Raw genomic sequence first — 24165 nt, 5'->3', positions numbered from 1 at the left:
TGTCAGAAATACACGACTAAACTAAAGAACTTCGGTTTTCTATTCTCAACTAAAATAGGAGCCATTGTTGAGTTGAGATGTTATCAATCTTGGTTTCATACCCCACCTCGTCTAGGAATCATGTCCCATGGCGTTTTGACTTTCGACATTCCTCTGATAACTTCTAAGTGTCATCAACATATGAACCGAAACAGAACTAACAAATCAGAACCAAATCATCCATATTCCAGCTGATTAGAGAATACCCATCATATCCCGCCATCAACTATCACACAATTTCTTCGTCTTCATGGTTATTAGAGATTCATCTCCATCATCCTACCAATTATTGTACAAATCTGTCTACAAACATAATCCACCATGGGCACCAGAGAGAATAGCTACCAGGCAAGCGTGTTCAGTCCGCCACCATGAGAGCTTGTAGAACAAATTTGAAATTTCATTACATTGGCATAGGGGCATTGCAACCCCAAGACCAAGAAAAGGTTTTCAGTTTGATTCCATCTTTTTGTGCAAACAATCTGAAAGCACGCATGGAAGCCTTCTAAGAATAGGAAAGGACACCTTTCACTGGAAGCTTTGCATCTCTCGATTAGTTCAACTTGCAGACTACCAAATTTACATCTTTTTGGATAATCAAGAGACAAATTACTACAACTTTTATTCAATTTCACTATCTTTACAACTACAACAGAAAGGGGCACAAAGAGACCTCTCAGATACAAAGACCCCAACGACTTGTCTTAGATTTCAATTTGTCAATACTAGTTCTTTTAACATGTGTCAGACAACCCCAAATCTTCAAGTGTCTCACATTTGATTTCTTATCGGACCATATCCAATATGGTTGGTTGTAACCCGGTTCAACACGTAAATCGAAGTCTCCAATGCGTATCCCCAAAAGGATGTAGGTAATTCTGAGTGGACGAGAAATGATCGGACCATATCCAATAGGGTCTGGTTCCTCCTCTCTGACACACCATTTAACTGTGGTGTAGCGGGAAGGGCTAATTGTGGTATTATCCCATTGTCCTTTAAGTAGTCTCTAAATTCATCAGAGAGATACTCACCACTTCGATCTGATCGAAGAACTTTAATTTCTCTCCCTAACTGTTTTTCGACTTCTTTTCTGAACTCCTCGAACTTCTCAAAGGATTCAAACTTCATTAGGTATATGTAACCATACAGAGAATAATCATCGGTAAAGATTATAAAATAAACGTGTTGATTACGTGTCCTAACATTCAGGGAACCACATACATCAGTATGTATAAGATGAAGTGTGCCTGTAGATCTTTCAGGCTTACCATTAAATGGCCGCTTCGTCATCTTACCCTGAAGGCAAGATTCACAGGTTGGAAGATCTTCTACGGTTAGAAAATCTAAAGGACCATCCTTTACCAACCTTGCGATACGATCTATATTAATGTGGCCAAGTCGGTAATGTCACAGGCACGCGGGACTAACTATATCACGATTTCTTTTCTTGGGGTTTATTTCTAACCTAGTTTTGGCAATGTTTGTTTCCAGAGAGGGATGGAGAACATAGAGACCATTCTCAAGTTCCCCATATGTTAGGAATTTGTTATTTCATTTAATTGTAGTCACATTACTAAATAAAATAGAAAAACTATACATGCAGAACTTTGAGACAAAAATCAAAGTTCTTCTTAAATTAGGTATGAAAAGACAATCTTTTAGTACAATAATCCCTTGTCCGAAAACTAATTCTACAGTGCCTATGGCCATAGCTGCAACAGTTGCAAAAGTCCCCAAGTAAAGTGTCACTTCTCCATAACTCAGTCTTCTGTTTATATTGAACCCCTGTAGTGAGTTACACACATGAGTCGAAGCTCAGAAGTCAATACACCAGGAAGCAAAAGTGACCAACAGATCGGTCTCTATGATGAAAGAATCGAACATACTTTGTTTCTTAGTCTCCGGGTATTGAGGACAAATCCTTTTCCAATGGCCGGTCTGTTTGTAGAAGTGATAGCCATCCGATGCCTTGTCTTTCTTCTGCTTTTTGGTTTTGCTACCTTTTTTCTGAGCCTTCCTTTTTAGCCTTCCGCTTTTTCTTGCCCGATTTGCCACCTTCAACAAGCATGGCTATCGACTTATCTTTCTTAATCAGTTCTTCAGCCCTCTACAACATATTGTTGAGTTCCTGAAGGCTAACATTTATCTTGTTCATGTTGTAATTCATGACAAACTGATTGAAGGACGGAGGTAAGGAATTAAGGACAACATCAGTTTTGGTGTCATGATCTAGCCCTGAACCCTAGAGCCTCTAGTTCATTGATATAACCCATCATCTTTAGACAATGGTCATGAACCTGTTGGTTCTCGGTCATTTGGGCGGTCATAAACAATTTTAAGACCTTTTGTCGAGTAGACCGATTCTACACTTCATACATAGTCTTCAGAATATCCAATATATCCTTGGACACTTCAATCTTATTGAATTGTCGTTATATCGGATTGTCTAAAGAGGCTATAATATAACACCGGGCAAGAGAACCAACATAGGGTTTTAGAACCAGTCAACTTAATTAGGGCCCTTGAGTTTGTTATCATCCAACAACTTGGTGAAGTTTCTATTTGCCATTTCTGGTAAAGTCAAAGCATATTTATAAGTCCACAACCTAATTGATTCATGTCATCACATAGAAAGGGCTTTTAATCTTTGTTCCATTTCCATTTTAGACATCTCTGAGATTCCCTCCAATCTCAGTGATAGAGACAGTTGTGTCTTCGGAAATGTGGGAAACCACATGGGATGCATGGAGCCAACTGTTTCAGATACAAAATTCCACCACCTTTTGTGAAAGATCTTATCCACTCATCTTATGAGCTTTCCTTTTGGCCTCTGTGAAACAAGGTTCATAGCCATTTTAGGTTAAACCTTTCTCTCCAGTAAGTGCTCACCCATCATGTTCGTGAACACCAAGGTACCGTGAGAGAGTCTTCCATTTTAGGATAGACCCCTTCCACATCGGTCTATGATGCTCCTATCATCTCATGAAACAATCTAGCCAACTGCATTAGCAGATGGATAGCCCAATTTTATGGTGCATCTCCACCCACCAATATAGCCAACCTTCATACTAATGATGGAAGACCTTTAGAGAATTCATCATATAAAATTCCCCATCACATGCACTTATATTTAATGGAGGGAACGAAAACCCCCTAGATCTGATTTAGGTCAAACCAAAGTGGCTTCCACTGACTTTCATAAAGCTAGATTCAAAGTGGGCTCGAGACGGCTAGGGTTCCAGGGTGTTCCTGTTGGGGAGAAACTGAAGTGGGCCCTACTAAGAAGGGAGATTATCCAATGATCTTAAGAGAACCATGGCAATGATGTACATTCAGCCATGGTGTTCAAAAATGCCACTATCGAATTAGCATGGGCCAAGTACTTATGGCTCATGTATGGGCTGAACTGCAAAGAGCAGTTCGGCCCATATAGCATTTATGCTGAATTGGGCTAAAGCAGTTTTAACAAATCAAAACTAGGTTTTACAAATGTGGGCCGAATTGCATCTTGCAATTAACCATCAACCCCTCAGCCCATGAAGTAAATTTTACGGCTGGGAACAGCCCCCATCGAACCACAAATTTGGTACAACCAGTTTGGTCCAATCTGGTTCAAATGGGTCTAGGGTTTGATGTTTAATTCAAAATCCAATTCAAGAAACATGATTTGAAACTAAAAATAATTGATACATGACAATCAAGAATCAATAAATAATAGCAAGAGGGCTATTCATAAGGCTGTAACCCTGTAAAACAAAAATTAGTTCGCAGATTGCAATTTCCAAAACTACAAATCCCAGATCGCCGAACCCAAATCTGCAAAATTTTCTCCTTTGCGCTTCCAACTTTCATCTTCAAATGAAATAAAATAGAAAACCTAATTTTTCTATTAATCTTACATCAAATTCGAATTCCTATACATTTTGTCTAAAATTAAAAATAATAAAAATTAATTACAAACCAAGAATGAATAGAAAAAAATGCAAATGCGTAGATTTCTTGCGTTGTAGAATGATTTCGATCTCCTCCATACGAACAACCCAAAATTCAAGAAACATAAATAGAACAATTCTAAATATATAACAGAATAATAAAGATTTATTTTCAGATCATTCACCCAAAACTGGGAACCAATTTCCCAGAAAAATTGCTACTTGCACAAATCGACCCGATTTGTGCAGATCAAATCTGGCTCAATTTCGGTTCAAGAATCAGGCCATGGCTCTGATACCACTGAAGGGATGAGAGATCCATCATATGGATGGTCGAAACCTGTAGGAAGGTTGGGCGAAATTTCAAAAATTTTTCTCTCTCCCATCTGGGAATCGCATTCCCTATTTTAGAAAGCTGCATTTTCAATGATCAATCTTGAACCCAAAACCGAACCATATCTGAAACCAAAAGGGAGGAAAGGGATAAACCTGCTACAAAGTAGCAGTAACTCCCAATGAAGGTGTTCACGCCCAAGGACAAGACCAAAACCTGCTTCCACTGAAGATGACACAATGTGTGAAGAAGCAGGATCAACAAGATGGCTCTTTAGCAAGAACCGAACAGAGGCTTGTGAGCACGACTTCAGATTATTTCTTCAACCAAGAAACAATATCAAGAACCTTTCTTGATCAATTCCTCAAGAGGAAATCGAACTGGGTAGGGATGGTAAGAATAAGTAAGAATTCTACAAGTTGTTGTGTGTTTTTAAAACTGAAGAATTCGCCCCCTATTTATAGTCTTCTTTGGATCAGCCTCCTAATCTAATTAGGAGAGAGTTTCTTGATCCAAATCTGATATTTGGATTTGGACTCTTAAATGGATAAGACTTATCTTATCCTTTCAGCTAATCCTAATCAGATTATAAATAAGATATTGCCTCCTTTTAATTAAGTAATTTAAGCCCAGTTCGTATTGGGCTTTAGGCCCATTAAGCTTATGTGCTCACTTACCCTTTAACATGCTGCCTAGTTGGCTCTCTTTGTTTGGTGTGGGACCCAAACATTGATCGACACATCAGCCACTTGGGTTTAGCCCAACCTTTGTTACAAGGCTTGGCCGAATTCAGTGTAGGAGACAGTGAACCCCTGAGTCCATCACCATGCGCTCTTAATGGGCCAAACATTTACACTAAATGGTCATTGGGTCCAGCCACCTTATGAAAACCCAAGGACTATGGGCAGATGCAAGATTAGCCCATCAGGTATTGCCCTCAATGGTCTTACACTTAACCTCTTAGCCCATAATGATCAAACACTATCCGACAAGAGATGACCTCTCCCTCGGTTGCAAGGAAGAATGCTGCACTCTCTACTCACATGGATCCCGGGAATTAAAATTTTTTGCAAACATTTTGAAACCATAATATATCTATATGTATATTTCTATATAAATACATTTTGCAAAACAAATCTCAACATTTGAAATCAACTGCCGACAGTCTAGGTTTCCATCATAGAGTGTGCATTCCCCGATCATTCACGTTGTCCGACAAAGGGGCTGATCCTGTCACTATGTTCACCCACTCAGGTGAATTCTCAGACTATCCCAACATACCCAAGTTTTGACCCCCTCTAAGGATCTCATTGATTGACATATCAAAGACAACCCAATCCGACACCTAGTGCAATACCATAATCGAGTCTAGGGGTTAGGTGTAACATTCCAATTTTTCCCATCTATCTCCAAGATCCAGGGAAATACTGGAATTTGATCCAGTTTAGGGTTTCAAGAAAAACCCACACTGCATTTACCTCAAGTCTCACCCTGGTAGCTAAGACAAGCCACCCCAATCAATTTGGCGGTACATCAGTGTTAACCTTGGCAGGATAAATCTCCCCAGATTTATCCAATGACTGTGAAGATTCTAAACTAACACAAGTTTAGGGGTATTACACAGAAACACACTACAATGACATGAATTAATTATATACTTTATTCATTTACAATAAATGTCAAAAGATGCATCAATCTGATTGGAGCTAAGCGCATAACTGTCCAACAGTATATTTATTCAAGTGTGTATTAAATGGTATGAATTAACAAGTTGCTTTGAATTACTAATAGTTTTGTATAATATTCAAGGAGGAAATGCAAAATTGCATGTCTCAAGAGGAAGACACTCAAAATGAGGGCAGTGAACACAGACAGGATGGTGTCTATGCTCGTGTGATGGGCCAAGAGCGTTGTGGCCGAGTGCATGGTCTAGGTTTAGGCCCAACTCCGTTCAGGTTCAGAGGCCTACGACAGAGCCATGAAGATGCCTTGAGGGCTGCTAATGAAGGTAAAAGAGCAGCCGAAGAGCGTTCACAGAAGTTGGAAGAATAGATTGCATCAATGCGAGAATGGATGGATGCAATGGAAGCTCAATTGCTTAATAGACAGGTATAACCCTTGTTTATATATATATATATATATATATATATAATTATCTAAATAATTTATACTTGATTGCATAAATATTTATTTGATATTTATCTTTCATTAATTCTATGCAAGGATCGAAGTGAATCATCCCAATTGCGAAGACACTCCTCCGCACATGCTTTTCAAAGTCCCTTTTATCATCAATTTAGCTCCAAAACTGAATCACAGGTGTTTTTAGTAAGTGTCATTTGATTTAAAGACAAATGAGAAAGCGTAAGGTGTTTGTTGACAAGGACAATTGCATTTGCAGGAAAATACAGAATGTAATTTGTTGACTTTCATGCAAGGAGGATTTGTATCCACTGCCAAAGCAACCATTACAAGTTTAGATCCTCAGAAGATTGTGGGTGGTGTGCCACTTGGTTATGGATGGACAGAGGTCGTGATCAATGTTCCAATTATAAGTGATGCACCATTAATGCGCCCATATGGACGCTATAGAACGGTTGGAACGGTATTGGTGTTCCAATTGCTTGGAGTTCAATCCATGTAAGTTTTATTTACCCTGTCTATCTTTTATTGTTAAAATATTTGAATATAATTTTAAAATTTATATGATATGATTTGTAGGCTCATTCCTTATACTAAGCGGATTTGCATCCATTCTCGATGTCTCTTCAGCATTCCATGTCCTAAACCTAAGAGCTATTTTAGCCAATTTTGAGATGCTGATTGGCCTAAAGGTAAACTTAGAGAAGAGCTTTCTGATAGGAGTTGGGGATTTAAGAGCTTTCCGTACTTTAATACTTATATTAAGGATCTGAATTTTTGTAGTATCCATGCAGAGTGCAGCAACTAATAATTCCTTGATAGCATCTGATACCAGGATGGAGTCAAATGTAGTGCTCAACAACAAGTGAATAGAGCATTGAAGAATCATACCAGGTTTTTACTTTTATAATTTTCTGATCTGAAGTTCAGTATTTAATGATGATTAACCATTTATTAATTATCATATCATAATTTTAATCCAAGTGACTTGCCAAATCAATCATTGAGACAAATGGAAGAACTTAACAGGCTGGTGGTCATCCTTTAAATGGGAGAAGTTCAGTATAAGAATGCCTCTGCCACTTGATGGAAGAAGAATGGGGAATCTGGGAGTATTAGGAATAGGGAGGGGTGTTTGGGGATGATGAGGGCAAAATAATGGCATTATATTCAGGCCCAGTTGGCATGTGGATTCCTTAAGGGCTGAGGTTATGGAAATGATGGAAGGAGTGCATCGGGAAAGCATCTTTAATATAAGAAAGCTAACTATTGAGGGAAACCCTAGATTAGTAGTGGGCTGGTTACTAAGTGAGGAGGCAAATATGTGGAGTTACAGCAATGAGAGGAAGAAGTTCAGATGGTTGACAAAAGATACATGGAAGTGAAGATATGATGGGTTAAGAGAAGGTGATAATTATTCACCAAAAAACAAAGAAGGTGCTAATTCCTTGGCTGATACATTAGACAAACAAGGGGTGGGGAGAGATCATCTGTTTTGGGCACAATTGTAAGAAAAGGAACATTTTTTGGGGAGAGATAAGAGAGTTTATCTCTTACTCTGTATTTCTTTCTTGTAATCACTATTTAGACTTCTACTTAATGAAATGTTCAGTTATTGATGCAAAAGAAATCTTAAACCTTGAATACATGTTCAATTCTTTCACTTATCCAAGTCCAAGTGATTGACTTAAGGTCCTTAGCAGCATGTGATAGTTTTGTTTTACTGATTTTTGGTATGTATTAATGTTGTGCACATATTTGAAGTTCAACAAATAATAGCAATTAATTTTTAATTAGATAGACCTGTCTGGGAGCCTCGGGTGGGAGCAAGTTGAAGTTGTTTTGTTGAAGCAATGTAAAAGTGCTTTTAGATAGATCCTTTCAATTAGTATTTGTAGAAGGTGAAGAGCTCATTGTCATCGGGCACTTCTTCCATTTAGGAGAAGAGTTCCCTTCTTGATTTCCTGAAAACTATAATTAATAATTGGAAAATGAAGGTTGCTAGTACGAACGTTTCAAAACCTATATATATTTAGTTCCTTCCTTAAGATGCCCAGATGTAGATATGAATACAGACACTGACATGGAAGTGGAGCATACACTCTGTTCTTGGGATCCAGACACAGATATTGGTGGGAGTATCCCATTTAATATTGGTGATACCTAAATGTCATTTCTTAAAATTTATATTGTTAAATTTGATAAAGCTTTTGACATTTACAATCTTTTCAAGCATCTTGTGAAATGATATTTAGCTCCAAAAACCAAAAAGTTTGCAGATGTTAAAGTGTTTCTACTACAATGTACTTTGAATGTATAGCTTAATGCTAAGAGGTTCTATGTTAAAAGTGTCTGTGCAGTTTCTGGTGTTGCATCAGGTATGTATTGTATCAGAGACAGGTAAACTAAGCATCTATAGGTGTTTGGGTATAATAACCTGCAACACATCTTTTGTTTTGGAAATTTATATTGCATTTTCACCAGGAATTTTAGTGTGTGCTGATCGTGAATATTTAATATCTTACCTTTTCTTAATATGGCATGTCCATTTTTGGAAGATATGCTTCTTATGGTTAAGAGTTATATTCCTGCAGAGTTTGGATTTTAATACACATAAATCAAGGGATCATGGTGAGGCTTGCCAACAAGAAGTTAGATATGGTGAACGTGATGTCAGTTTTATTATCAAGAGCTGTAGTGGGCTTCTTAAGGGAACCTCCTTGCCAACTATTGAGATGATAGAAAACATATACAAGATGAATTGTTCTATAATACATGGAAATATCTCGCCACAAACTGTATGTCATTCTAACTGCAGATTTATTTGCCAGTTCCAATTAATTTCATTTAAAGGTGTTCATTTATCTACTAAATGACAATACCTGAATAATAAATTGGTTATTTGATAAGGGACATTGCAGGTGAGAATTCTTAATTTGCATTGAGAATTGTTTCCTTTTTGAGAGCAGCTGTGCTTAGTTACTGCCTCTGTTTCAACTTATTGTTAAGTAAGCAGGATGCAGGAGGTCTATTCTAGGAGATCTGGACTCACAATTTGAAAAGCCTCATCTGGGAGACTTATTGGGAACAAATTGGTTTCATAGATAATAAGTTAATCACTCTGTTTGGACAAGTCGGCTAGTAGCTTAGTACCAGTGAAAAGTTCAAAAGTTTTGAGAACCCAACATATTGTGAAAACCCTGAAGAATTGAGTATTTCAGGAAAAAAAATGTACTGCAACAGGTGGGCCTATTAATTAACTGGAGGGACCATATGAAGGTGATAAGATCTAACTGGGGGGAGGCCAGAAGAGCCATTGGTAGTTCTCCTTAGGGTAGTGGCCTGAGATAAAATTAACCACCTCACTATCTCTTGTTTCCCAATTTTAATATCATTGTTTCCATTTATTTATTATATTTAAGATAATTCTCTTTTGAATCTTGTTGATATTAATGGAATGGAATATGTGCAAATCTGACACAAATGCAAGGGGCAGAATCTATAATTCAACAAGTCAGGCTTTGATATCTCCCGTGCCTCAAGTTAACTTTGTTGGACCTGTAGAATCTAAGCATCCTTAATACTTGTGCATTTATTCACTATCACAAGGTTTATTGGTGTAAAGTCCTATGAGAATTCCATTGTATATACATAGTGACAGTTCTTCTCCTGTAGATTATTAGTTCTTTCTTTGATTATTATGTTGATAGTTGTGTGACATTTTACAGGAAAACAATCCTGCAGTAAGCCAAGGAGACAAGGACCATCAACATCTGAGACCAATAATTCATGTGTACTAATGCCATCTTCAAGTTCAACTTTGGCTAAACCTGTAGACTGTGGCAACACCAAAGAAGTCCATCTAATGGAACAGCCTCAAGGAGCTATTAGCACTAAACAGAGGCAATGCCATGTTACGTTACAAGGAGAAAAAGAGAACTCGAAGGCATTATCTGCTCCTTTCATTGTTCTCTTACATTTTGGCATTTATTTTTCAATATAGGACCTTGGATTTAAATTTATTCCAGAAAAATGATATTGAACATACGAACAGGTATGATAAGCACATCAAGTATGAGTCCAGGAAGATGAAGGCTGATGCTAGGAAGCGTGTGATGGGTCGGTTTGCTCGTGAAGCTTCAGATGTTGACACCAACAGTTAGATGGATTTAATGTTTACCTATTTTCATTTGGAGGGCATTCCCCTGTTAATCTGAGATTTAACACCATTGGTCTACTGGCATCAGGCAGATCCATCTTGATGAAGGTTAAATTCAGTTCCACTGGCCGGCACCTTTTCCATTTATAATTTGAGATTGGGAATGTGATTTTAACAGACCTAAAATACATTTTCTCTGATTATGATTTTGATCATGAACCATTTCTTGCCGCCTCTTTTTTTTTAATCTTTTTTCTTGGTAGAATTTCAGATTGCCTGTTGGTTTGCTTCCTTCTTGAAATCCAATTTATGTCAGTAAATATTAAGTTATATTTTTAGAGTAATATTTTTTTCAGGTAATGTTGAGCTGTTATTTATGATTGGCATGTTTCTGTTACCTTTTTTGTTTTTCTTACAGAGAATAGGATATAGAAATTGCAACTAGTTAATATATAGGGTTTTACAGTTAATACCATAATGAAAATAGAAAAATGTTTTACATTTCAGTTCTATATTGAATTAAATCGGTCAATATTAGAAGTATAAAACCTTACTTCAGTTAATTAATTCTGTCAGGTACTTAAATATAGTATAGATGGACATCTATTAAAGCAAGTATACAATAGGTGCCTTTCATGCATAAAGAGAACCATTTGTGCATAGGGAATTCCTGTCCTTTATCTATAAAAAGCACATTGTTTCCCCTATGTTCTTTTTCTGACGTTTTTCTAATGTTTTTCTAATGTTGTTTTTTTATTTAAAGCAAAGGTTAAAAGGTTAAATATGTAATAAATGCCATCACTCCATTTGGTGAGACCATGTCAAGCAGAGTTTTGTGAACTTAATTTACTGAAGTGCTAATTTATTTCTTGTTTTATTATCATGTGATGTATAAGAAACTTGATCTTTTTCCTAACTGATATACTCTCCCCCTTGGAAATTTTATAGGGCTTGACAACCGGTGGATTGCCAACATTCATTGATGTAGGGAATAGCTTTGGGGCTCTAGCAATTTTTGAAGATAATTTGATACACCAGGTATAGATTTGGACTTTTCTTCATGTCAAGTCATCTAGTTTTGATCATGTATGTTTGTATTAAATTTTAAACATTTACAACCTAAAATGTCTTTTCTAACCAGTAATTTTATTCCCATAATGTTGTCATTGAAGTTGGTGCAAAATGGAAAGCGTGTACTGATGATGGGAGATGACACGTGGTTACAGTTGTTCCCAGATCATTTTGAAAAGTCTTACCCCTATCCATCCTTCAATGTTAAAGATCTTCACACAATATGCCTTTCAGGAAAACTAATCTTCTTTATAACTATATTCATAAAGTTTAGAGAAGTTGCTTCTCTTTTTCTCTTTTGTCCTCCCCTCCTTCCTTTCTTTTTATTTTGAATTTCAACCTGATTGTAATGAACTTTCTCTTGCAGGTAGATGATGGCTGCATCAAACACTTGCTTCCATCTCTTTATCAGGAAGATTGGGATGTCCTCACTGCACGGTTCAACCTGTGACATCATCAGATTTTCAAAACCTTAGGAAGTTCTCTAATACATAAGAGAACAGTGATAAGAGTGGGGAAGAAGATGAACAACAGAGGTGGCAGCGCCACAACAGAAGTGCCAACAATGTGGCAGCAGTAGTGCAGCATGGTGGCACAGCAGTAGCATAGTAGCAATGGTGACAGTTACATGAGAAAGACCAATGACCACTTGTTTATTTTTTTCTCTTTGTTTCCTGTTAGGAGAGCTGGCATCAGTCCTCATCAAATTCTTGGAGTAAATGATGGCAGGACTGTTGGAGATGGTGGCTAAGGCTGTGCATGCAACAGTTGTGCAGCAAGGGTGGTATTTGGTGAACCAACAAAAGGCAGCAACTGTAGCCACAAATTGGGTGATTATTCAGGTTTAATGGTGACTGGGTTGCTAGTATGCACAAATAGATAAAGTGACATAGGACTCATTGCTAAGAATTTAGATTGTCCAAGAACACTGAAAACAGAAGTTTTTTCTTGAAAATGCCTTGTACTGAAGGCAGAACCGGGGTCATGGAGAGGATTTGCATTGGAAGATGTGTTACATTATTCAAGAAGTTTTTTTAAATGCCTTGTACTTTTTATGTTAATTGGATATTGTATTTAAGCAATTTGTTTTGGATATTATAATAATTAATAATTTTAATTATTTTTTATTTTGAATTTGTAATTTTTTATTTAAATTGATTTTTATGCATTATCTGTCATGAGATCTGTATTAAACAGGTACAAACAAAATGTTGAATTCAAATTGGTATAAATAATATAAAATTAAAAAAAAAACAAAGCCAACGGTCATGCAACCGCTGCCTTAGACATAAAAGCGATCTAAGCTGGCAGTCCAGACCACCACCTAAAAGTGGAAGCAACATTTCGACGAACCTAAGGTGACGGTCCAAAGATATCTAACTCGGCAGTCCCAACCGCTGCCTTAAAGCAGAAGCAACATTTCGACGAACCTAAGGCGGTGGTCCAAAGATATGTAAGTCGGCGGTCCAAACCGCCACCTAAAAGTGGAATATTTCGATAGACCTAAGGTGGCGGTCCAAAGATATCTAAGCCGGCAGTCCAGACCACCGCCTTTATTAAATCTGAGCCGGCGGTCCTCTGACTGCCGGCTTTGACCGTTTTTCTTGTAGTGAATTGTACATTGCTTTTGTGCATCAATCTATGCAAGGGAATCATGGCCTAAGTTCAAATTCTAACTTTTAGTCCGGTAATCAGGAATTACCATTTCCTATTCTAGTTCTAATTTGTGGTAATCAGGAGTTACCATTTTCTAACTTCAAGTAGTGACAAGTTTCTAGCCTAGAAAATCCCATCCACCCTCTCTCTAAAAAGAATACAAAATGGGAAAATCAAATAAAGAATCCTTAAATTTTGAGGTATCCATACATGACACATCATTATTAATTGAAGAGGGGAGTCCTAACGCTTGATGGATGCTTTGATGAGGAAGTTGAAAGCCAACCCCTCCAACCCACAAGTACAAGAGAAGTTGTCACTTGGTCCCTACATCTTGTGATTTAGGGTTCAAAACTTTTCTCAAATTTTCAAAACAAATAAAATTGACCGAACCCATATGTGGCTAATCACTTTGGCCATTAGTGTGAAAGTATGCATCATAAGGATTATTAACCCAAATACGAAGAGAGAAATTGTCACCTGACCCCTGCATCTGGTGATTTAGGAATGAGAACTTTCTTAGTTTTTGAAAACCGAGAAAAGTTATTGAACCCATATGTGGCAAAATTAGACTAAATTTTAATAAAAATGGCCATCAATGTCAAAGTATGCATCATAAGGATTATTAACCCAAATATGAAGAGAGAAATTGTCATCTAACCCATATGCGGGCAAATTAGACTATACTTTAAACAATTTGACCATTGGTGTCCAAATGCACATCATCTAGGTTAGTAACCAAAGTACAAAGAGAGAAATTGTCACTTGACCCTTACATCTTGTGATTTAAGGTTGAGAACTCTTGACAGTAAATCTGATTACAGCAAAAGAGAAGAGAAGAGAAGAGGAGAGAAGAGAAGAGAAGAAGAAGAAAAAAAAAAGAAGGATTAAGGCAATGAAACAGTGCTGGCGGTGTCAGCTTCATTATAATATATAGGGAGAAAAAATAAGAAGGGAAATCACCCTTGTACCACTACTAAGTGATTATACAATAATAGATTAAAGTAAAAAAGGCTTTAATCAGCCAAACATACCCTAGCAAACATAAAATCAATTATTTCAACACTCCCCCTCAAGTTGGAGCATAGATGTCAATCATGCCCAACTTGTCACACAAATCATTATGCCGCACGTCATGAAGACCTTTGGTGAAGATGTCTGCAAGTTGTTCTTCTGAGCTGACATATGGGGTCTACACTTCTCCACTTACAAGTTTTTCTCTAATAAAATTCTTGTCTAGTTCAACGTGTTTCGTCCTATCATGGAGGACTGGATTAGCTGCAATATTGACAGTAGCCTTATTGTCGCAATAGAGTGACATAGGGTTGCTAACTTTAAAACCCAGTTCTCCTAATAGATTTCTTATCCACATGATTTCAGAAACTCCATGAGACATAGCTATGTATTCTGCTTCAACACTAGACCTAACCACCACACTTTGCTTCTTACTTCTCAATGTGACTAGGTTTCCCTTACAAAGGCACAATATCCATTAGTAGACTTTCGGTCATCAACTGTCCCTGCCCAATTAGCATCAGTATATACCTCCACCTTTAAATGTCCATGTTTCTAGAACAACAGACCAACTTCAGGAAACTTCTTGAGGTATCTGAGGATCCTCTCTGCAACTTGAAGGTGAGTTGTCCTAGGATTGTGCATGAACTGACTAAGGACACCCACTGCATAAGCAATATCAGGCCTGGTCATAGACAAATACAAGAATTATCCCGGACTGTCTCACAAATGATGGTTAGGTTCAATTGGTGAGTTAATTGGTCTCACCCCTAGTTTGCCTGTATCTTCTAGTAGATTTAGTACATATTTCCATTGGAAAATAAGGATGCCCATGTAAGAGCGAGAAATTTCAATTCCAAAGAAATAATGTAAGGGGCCTAGATCTTTCACCTCAAATTGAGTGGCTAAGAGCTTTTTTAGTCTCTGTATTTCAGCCTCCCAATCTCCTATGATCACTATGTCATCCACATACACAATTAGAGCTGCAGTTTTCCCTTCACCTTTCTTCACAAATAGTGTGTGATCTAATTGGCATTGTTTGAACCCTATCTGTTGAACTACTAAGTGGAACTTATTAAACCAGGCCCGAGGAGATTGTTTCAGCCCATATAAACATTTTTTTAACTTGCACACTTTCTGTTCATTGCCTTTAGCACAAAAACCTGGAGGTTGGGTCATGTACACTTCCTCTTCTAAGTCATCATTCAACAAAGCATTTTTGATGTCCAATTGGTGAAGTTCCCAGTCAAGATTTTCCGTTAGTGAAAGGAGAATTCTAATAGACTTCATCTTGGATACTAGGGTCAAAGTCTCTGCATGGCCCACTCTATATACTTGTGTAAAACCTTTTCCCACCAGTCTAGCCTTGTACCTTTCAATAGTTCTATTAGCCTTGTGTTTCATTGTGAACACCTACTTGCACCCCACTTGTTCCTTCCCTTCAAGAAGATCCACCAACTCCCAAGTGCCATTTTTGTGTAATGCATCAATCTCTTCCTTCATTGCATCTATCCATTTAGGTTTGGATAAAGCTTCTGCCACATTCTTAGGAATGATGATACTATCAACAGTATTAGAGGAGTGCACGATATGAAGATGAAGTATGATCATAGGACACAAAGTAAGAGCTAGGATGGTTAATGGTACAAGATCTAACTCCCTTTCTCTTAGCAATAGGAACATCAAGATCATTAATGACAGTGGAATCAACATTGAGAGGAATATGCATATCAATAGAACCAAGTGTACCTGGTTGATGGGAACAATCAACCTACGGTGAAATCAATGATGTTGGTTGCGTAGTGTCAGGTTCCATGGCTCATGAACTCTGCTGGCTTTTGTGGCAACGAAGAAAGATACGAAATGGAGGAGGGTCAGGAGAGGAGGTAGTTGAGTCTGAGCCTATTTCTCCTCAACCCTACCTCCCTCTGAGGAGAAATTGAGAAGAAAGGTTGATTCTCAAAGAAGGACACATCTATTGAGACATAGTACTTACGAGAGATGGGATCATAGCAGCGGTACCCCTTTTGAGATAGAGGGTAACCAAGGAAGACACAAGGAATAGTACGAAGATCAAGTTTACCCCAAGTAGGTGACGAGTTATGAACAAAGCAATGACACCCAAAAACATGCATTGGAATGGGAAAAAATGGAGCTATAGGAAACAAAAGCTGATGTGGAGCCTTATACTCTAGTAACCGAGAGGACATACGGTTGATAATGTACGTAGCACACAGAATAGCACTCATCCAAAAAGGTTTCGGAACATTCATATGGATTAACAAACCATGAGAAGATAACGGTTTTTTCTTTCAGCAACACCATTTTGTTGAGGTGTCCTAGCACAAGAGCTTCGTTGAAGTGATCCACTCGAAACAAAGAATTCCGTGAGATCACTATGGAAGTATTCATTTGCATTGTCCGAATGGAAAATATGGATTTCAATTTGGAACTGAGTGAATACCATTCATTGAAAGTCTTTCACAATTTTAGGCATTTCCTCTCTAGATTGCATAGGGTAAACCCAGGTGTATCTAGAGTAATCATCGATCAAGGTAATGAAGTACTTATATCCAACCTCAGTAGGTAGAGTAACAGGGCCCCAAACATCAGAATAAACATTATGAAATGGAAATTCAGATCTTTTATTTCTCAAAGGAAAAGTGCTCTACTATGTTTACTCAATTGACATCTCTGACACTACAATTGACTCATTGACAAAGGCTTAAACAACTTTGGAAACAAAACTTTTAACGACTCAAAAGAAAGATGACCAAGATGACTGTGCCATAAATAGGCTTGACTCTTACTAAACAAATTCAAGGACTTTGAAGCCACAAGACTAGCTTTATTCTCCAACATGTAGAGGCCATCCACCATGCTTCCTCTACCAATCATCTTCCCTGAGGCCAAATCCTGAAACACACATGAACACGGATAGAAAGTAACTGAATAGTTCAAGGAGCGAATAATACTACTAATGGAAAGCATATTTATAGGTAATTTAGGAACATGTAATATGTTAGAAAGGGTAAGTCTTAGTGGGAGAGATATGGCTCCTTGACCGGCTATGGTGAGAAAGAACCATCAGTTAGTCTCACCTTATCTCTCCCAAAGAGAAAATTGTATGCCTAAAATAAAATTGACTTACTGGTCATGTGGTCTGAGGCTCTGGAGTCAATTACCCAAAGGGAATCAGAGGTATGAGATGACACATGGAGTGCAGTGGCAGTGTTACCTGAAGTAGATGCAAAAGAGGTAGGAGTAGGACTAGTATCCATCTGGTGAAGAGTTCCACCATATAACTCCAAATGGTCACAGAAAGAGTTGATGATCTCTATCTTAGGGTCAGAACTGGGATGTCTTTCCCAAGTTACCATGGGACCAGTTTCTTGAGATGCCATATTAGCTGAGTTATACATTTTCTGGTTCTGCTGACTTGGTTTCTTGCCATGATCAGTTGTTGACTTTTTACCCAAATCCTGTGCCCATTTAGGTTTTCCATGGAAATTCCAACAGGTATCTCTAGTGTGTCTTGCCTTCTGGCAGTGAGTGCGCCAAAGGTTACTCTTATCATCTGTTCTCTTTTGAGAGTCACCCTTCTTAGAACCACCTCTGACATTAGTATCTGAACTTCCCCGGACATCTAGAGCAACTAGCTCCCCCTTTGTAGAATTCATCACATTTATTCTACTTTCTTTTGACTGAACCAAGGCATAAACCTCCTGAACTGATGGCAAGTCTTTACTTCCCAAGATCTGTACCCTAATGGACTCAATGAAGGATTCAGCCCCAAGAGGAAGGCAAATACCCATTGCTGAGATACAAGTGATTTGTATGCCTTTGCATCCTCATCAAACTTCTAGTTAACATTCTGATAGTGATCAAGTTCTTTCCATATTGATGTCATATATGAATAGTACACCGAGAGACTCCTTTTCCCCTGCTTGCAATTGGATGATTCAGCTTGTAGTTGGTATATCTTTGCATAGTGTCTCTGCTCTGAATAGGTGGACTTTGCTTGTTTCCATATTTCACAAGCAATTTTAGCCCACATAAAAGTTTTTCTCACCTGTGGTAGCATGGAAACCAAGAGCCAAGACATCACCATACTATTTTCATGGTTCAATCTATCATATTCAGCACTTCCACTCTTCGGTTCCTTCACTTACTCCATTTTCTTAGTTCCATTCCCCCACTTACTCAATTTTGATTTTCAGAAATCTCTGGAGTAGTAGAATTCTCAGAAGACATGGTCAACACATAATTTTTTTTATCAAAAAACTTCAACTTAGGATCCCTCCTTATATCAAAACAAAAACCTCCACATACAACAAGTGATTAGTCCACCCACATTGCAGTTTTTGGACTTAATCTAATCACAAAATCAACACCAATTTCCAAAAAAAAAAACAAGATGACAGATCTAATTTTCAGACTAGTACGGAGTAGCAGTCCCACCCTACTAGTTTTCTCAGAAGGTCTACAAGCAATAATTACAATGGGAGATCCTTACACAAGGCATTAAGCCAACAAGTAGAGAAAACAGGTCATATGTGACCTACAACAACCTTTCATAGGTACAGGATCACATGATCCAAAACAAACAGAGGAAAAAACCTCATAAGGGTGTACCGACATTCAGTGGTTTAGGTCCATTCATTTTCCTCTTGGTACAGGACCAAGGGAAGAGAAGAAAAGAAAAAAAATGGGGCAGAACCAGTTGTAGGTCTGATTCGATCAACCCAGATGTACTCCTCTGTTCCACCCAGTTAGCAACTTGGAGAAGACACTTGCTCGCCCAGATTCAATGGCCACACTCCGATACCATCTTGACAGTAAATCTGATTGATGATTACAGTAAAAGAGAAGAGAAGAGAAGAGAAGAGAAGAGAAGAAAAGAAGGAAGAAAGAAGAATTGAGGCAATGGAACAGTGCTGGCGGTGCCAAGTTCATTATAATATATAGGGCAAAAAAATAAGAAGGAAAATGACCCTTGTGCCCCTACTAAGTGATGGTACAATAATAGATTAAAATAAAAAAGGCTTTAATCAGCCAAACAGACCCTAGCAAACATAAAATCAATTATTTTTACAAGAACCTTAGTTTCTAAAAACCAAGAAAAGTAACCTAACCCATATATAGACAAAGTTGAAACAAATTTAATCACTTTGGCCCTTGGTGTCAAAGCAGGCATCATAAGTGCCATTGGATCGCCTCTTCCATTGAAGCCTGATGGTAGAAGTGCCATTGGAGCAATGTGTTAAAAGTGAAGCACAAAAAATGTTCAAGGGCCATTTTGCACCTAAGGCACGAGGTGCAAGGTGATGCACACACCTTGCTTCAGCAAGGCACAAAAATGCAAAAACTTTTAAAAGGCATGCAATGGCCATCTCCTTGTGGCTACATAGTGAACCGATAGAAATACACCAAAGATCTTATCATGTTGACAAATTTAACTAATGGCAAACATGTTGATACATCCTTGGGACTCAATGCTAAGTATTCTAAAGATGATGGACCTCCCTTGTGGCTACATAGTGGACAGATGCTGTTTAAGATGCATGCCCAAACTCTTGGCTATCTCCCAAAGTGGTGTGTTTTCTCTTGGAGATCCCCTTATCTCTCGAAACTGAAAAAATGGTTCCTAGATCCTTAGATGCAACAAAATAGAGCAATGTCCTATGCCTGCGGCAATATATTGTGGCTGCAAGGTCTATTGATTGATCTTAGAGTTGATGTGACATCTCCCCATGGTAACAATGCTAGTTCATTGCTTCCAATCTAGTATTCCATGAACAGAAAAAGCATACCCTAATGAAGTAGACTATTACTTCATAATCAATATGTTGTTGGACGCGTTACACTTCTATGTCAATTGAATTGCAACTAGTAGATATCTTTACTAAAGTTATGACACATGGCAGACACGCTTTCTGAGGGAAAACTAATGTTGGCTATACCATAAGCATGATGAGCTAAGAAATTATATCATTCGTATTATATCTAAGGTACCCTAAATTAGAGATTTAGAGTCATCTTACCACCTTTAGAGAGATCATTATTCTTCCAACGAGCAAACAATCTTCCTCAGATTTTCAACAATCTTCCTCAAATTTTCAATGACCGATTCAAGGAAAAAAAAAAAAAAACTATTTGGAATGACCAAATTCTAAGGATAAAGATTTATAGCTAGACCCAGAAAAAATATTATTGTTAGAAAATTGTAAGAAGAGGAGCTAACAAGATCAAAACAACCACCATCACAACCCTGATTTTATGTGCTTTCCTTAAGAAAAAAGCTTCATAGTTTATAATTGTTGGGAAATGGGGTCACTGAAATTTTGGAGGAGAAGCTCTGAGGTGTGATCTCTTTAGAATGTCATTTGCCCCAATTCAGCTTCACTAAGTTTATTGTTGGGTTATAGGCCGTTCCTAAGATACAATAGAGTCTTGGGCAAGAATCTGCAACTAGCAAAGTTGAAGAGTCTTCGAGAAACCTTCTGTTGACTGTAGTAGACTGGATTGAGAGAGAGAGAAAGTGAATTTCGAAGTTGTGTGTGAAATACATGATTTATGCTCCTTAAATAGTTTCTGTGAGTGGCCAGATGCCCTCAAATGGATAACCTTGGTGTATGGATAAATCCTACGGCCATGGCTCAGCCTACACCAATGGGTAAAAATGTTCCTACTTCTAAATAATGCATAGGTCTTATTCTCCACTTGTGTTCTTTACTGTTACAGCTTGGTTCACTCTTATCGGATAAACATACTGTTGCCATGTTAGCTCCACTTGCTTGATATGGTCAATGGTTTGGTTAGGTAGTTGAGAAAGCTTGGGCAGAAAATCCTACCCAGTGGGACACTTGTCTCTGACCTAACGGGCTCACAGGTCCAAGTGTGCCTAAATCCATGCTGCAGAGATTTGTTACTGTTAACACTCTAACAATAACTTTCTTGAACGTTAGAAGAAGCACGCACGCACGTGCGTGCGTGTGTGTGTGGTTCTGTTCTACAGAAAGTATTAGCTTCAACTCTGCTTTGCTAGGAAAAAGCCATTTTGGATCTTAGTCAAGTTGGGCCAAATCAGTATTCTTTGGCTCAGTGTCAAAGCGTCAGTCAAGTGTTTTATTTGCCCTCTATCAATCTACTGTTGAATGATTAGGGACTAACGTGAAGACAATGACTCAAAAATACCAAGGAGGACAGTGCAGCCTTATAGTGATGATGGCTTACAAAACAAATTACCAAGCTGAGATTTCCGCCACTTGAAGAAAAGATGAAGAAGTCACCTTTCTTTTCTGGTTCAAACGGGAGTGGATTCCTTTCCTTCTCATGATCAGCAAGTAGGGAAAATCAGGAGCTGAAAAAAAAAGGGTTTTTGGTAGGAGATAACTATTACGTGTGGTAGGGACTATGAATAGATGTTGGAATCGAGCTCTGATACCACTGTTAGCAGACTTGAAAATCTGGTTGGGGCTAGCAGAACAAAGACCACTGTTCTTCACCACAAGCTAATTGGAAAATCTGAAAATCTGATGCTGAAAGCTCCATCACAAACGAAGACACTGCTACAATCGCCTAATCTGTTCGTTCAAGATGATTTGATTTACTTATTCATCACTGTGTGTGCTATTTCTATTATGGCTACACTGCTACAGTCCACAGAAGGAAATCAGTTTACATTTGACGTTAAAAGATAAGTACTTCCTTCTTTGCTTTACTTATTCATCACTGTGTGCGCTATTTCTATTATGGCAAGTAAGGCTATTATTACTGAATTAAGTAAAACTGAGAAGCTAAATGGCACTAATTTTTCTACTTGGAAGAGAAGGATTGGACACATTCTTGTTCAAGATGATTTGGATTACTTATTAGATACTGATATACCTGCAAATCTGGTTGAAAATGCTTCTCTTGCTGAGATTAGAAAATATGCTAAGTATGAAAAAGACAATAAGATTGCTCGTTTTACTATTTTGATTTTTATGGAACCTGATGTTGAAATCTTATTTGAAGAACATAAACAACCAAAACAATATTTGATGTTGTTACTGAAACATATAGAAAAGTAACAGAATCTTATATACAGCTTCTCAATGAAAAATTTTATGGTTTTGAAATAAAGGAAGAAGATTCCATTACTGATAGTGTTAATAAAATGACTGTTATTGCTAAAGAATTGGCTGTTGTTGGTAACCCTATACTGACAAAATTCAGGTTTCTACAATTCTACATAATTTACCTAAATCATGGGAACTAGTAATTTTACTTAATTTATCAGGTACAACTATCACTATACAAAATTTACCCATGTTACTTGCTGTTGAAGCCGAGAGAAGAAATAAAAAGAAGAAATCACATGCCTTAGTAACTAGTCCTACTCCACCTGAACCGTCTAAATTGGGTGAGAAACCCAAACCCAAGTTCCAAAAGGGAAAGAGTAAATGGTTCAAAAAGAATAACTTTAACAAAAAGAAGAAAATTACTTGTTATAATTGTGGAACTCCAGGTCATTCCAAATGCCATTGTCCTTAAAAGAAACAAAAGCCTGGTACTAACACCAAGGACATAGTTTGTGTGGTTTCAAAGTCATTCATTGCTGATTCTGATTTGAGCTCGGGGTGGACTGACTCTGGATCATCTCAATATGATTTCTGTACCTTGACTTGATGAAAAGGGTTTTGAAGTCCGTTTTAGGAGAGGGAAGGTATCTATAGGAAAACATGGGAGAATTCTGTTATGGGGGTCAGAGAAGATGGATTGTACCTACTTTCTATTAAAAATAAGATTTCTACTGCATCTACTTATGTTGATTGTGCTTTGTCTATTTGTTTAGACTCTTACAAATGGCATTTGAGGCTTAGACAGATAAATAGTGACAAATTAAAAAGGATGTGTGACAATAGTTTCTTACCTCAAATGAACATAGATTTTAAAACTTGTGAACCTTGCTTGCAAGGAAAAATGCATAGAAAACTGATGTAGCGCAATCTGGTCACTCCTAACTAGCACTCACGTGGCTCCTGGAAGATACCTGAGATGTGGAAGAAGAAGAATCCCTGGGGGGTTACCCGGCAGGGACACTCCGATGCTTAAGTTAGTACTCTATAGGAGAAGCAAGGAGAAGACGAAGGCTAAGAGTGCAGATAGTGCGAGTATAGAAGATGATCCCTCGTTCTTTGAGAATAGGCTCCTTAAAACAGAAATCCGTTGCATCAGGCCCACTGGCCTCTGACAGGGTAGGTATAACCACCACTCTCAGCTTTCCGCAGCCATTGCAAGCAGGGCTGAGGTGACACGCACGGGGCCGTCATTGCAGGGTACGTGCCTGTCAGGTGTAAGGAACCCTCTAGGGTGGTAGGCACGATGCTGTCTGACGAGAGATATGGTTGCTGTCCCTAGATTTGTTGGGTACAGTGGTCAGGTAGGAGGTCTTCCTGTGGTATGCCAAACTTCCCTTCTGCGAGTTACCCTATGTCGGGCTATCTCGTAAGTGGCGAGCTGCCCGTGGCAAGCTAAACCGAGCTGTCTGACCCAAGGTGTCTTCACCTCAGGGTATTTATAGGCGAATCGGTGTGTTCCTATCTGGGAGTGGCTCGAGGTCCACTGGGAGGAGCTCGGGTATTAGAAAAGGTCAGGGGACCCCAGGCTCGAGGGCAGCTCGGGGTGCCTTAGCCCCGAGGAGGAGGTGCAGGCCAGGTGGCTCCAGGCGAGTAGTCTATCCCGTCGAGTTGTCGAGCTGAACTCGGTGGGACCTTCCCTCCGAGTTGAGGATGCGCTTGCTGTGCTATCGCGCTGAGTCATCATTTGAGCAA

The 24165-nt window shown here is 38.3% G+C and overlaps 1 protein-coding gene across 1 annotated transcript; it reads left to right on the top strand.

Moving 5' to 3' along the window:
• Positions 1–6256: 6256 nt before the first annotated feature.
• Positions 6257–12770, top strand: LOC148843769 (uncharacterized). Its single transcript, XM_088959812.1, has 10 exons — positions 6257–6414; positions 6529–6633; positions 6707–6945; positions 7027–7139; positions 7242–7341; positions 9042–9245; positions 10176–10393; positions 10502–10714; positions 11555–11644; positions 11779–12770. Exons 1-4 carry the CDS (start codon positions 6367–6369, stop codon positions 7118–7120), a joined length of 486 nt encoding a protein of 161 aa, XP_088815938.1. The 5' UTR covers positions 6257–6366; the 3' UTR covers positions 7121–7139; positions 7242–7341; positions 9042–9245; positions 10176–10393; positions 10502–10714; positions 11555–11644; positions 11779–12770.
• The last annotated feature ends 11395 nt before the right edge of the window (positions 12771–24165 follow it).

Source organism: Nelumbo lutea, chromosome 8 (genome assembly GCF_056320005.1).
Source record: "Nelumbo lutea isolate HS-2025 chromosome 8, American lotus-T2T, whole genome shotgun sequence".
NCBI classification, from domain to species: domain Eukaryota; kingdom Viridiplantae; phylum Streptophyta; class Magnoliopsida; order Proteales; family Nelumbonaceae; genus Nelumbo; species Nelumbo lutea.
Note: the sequence above shows the minus strand (reverse complement) of the source record. Positions and strands in the feature narration are given on the sequence as shown.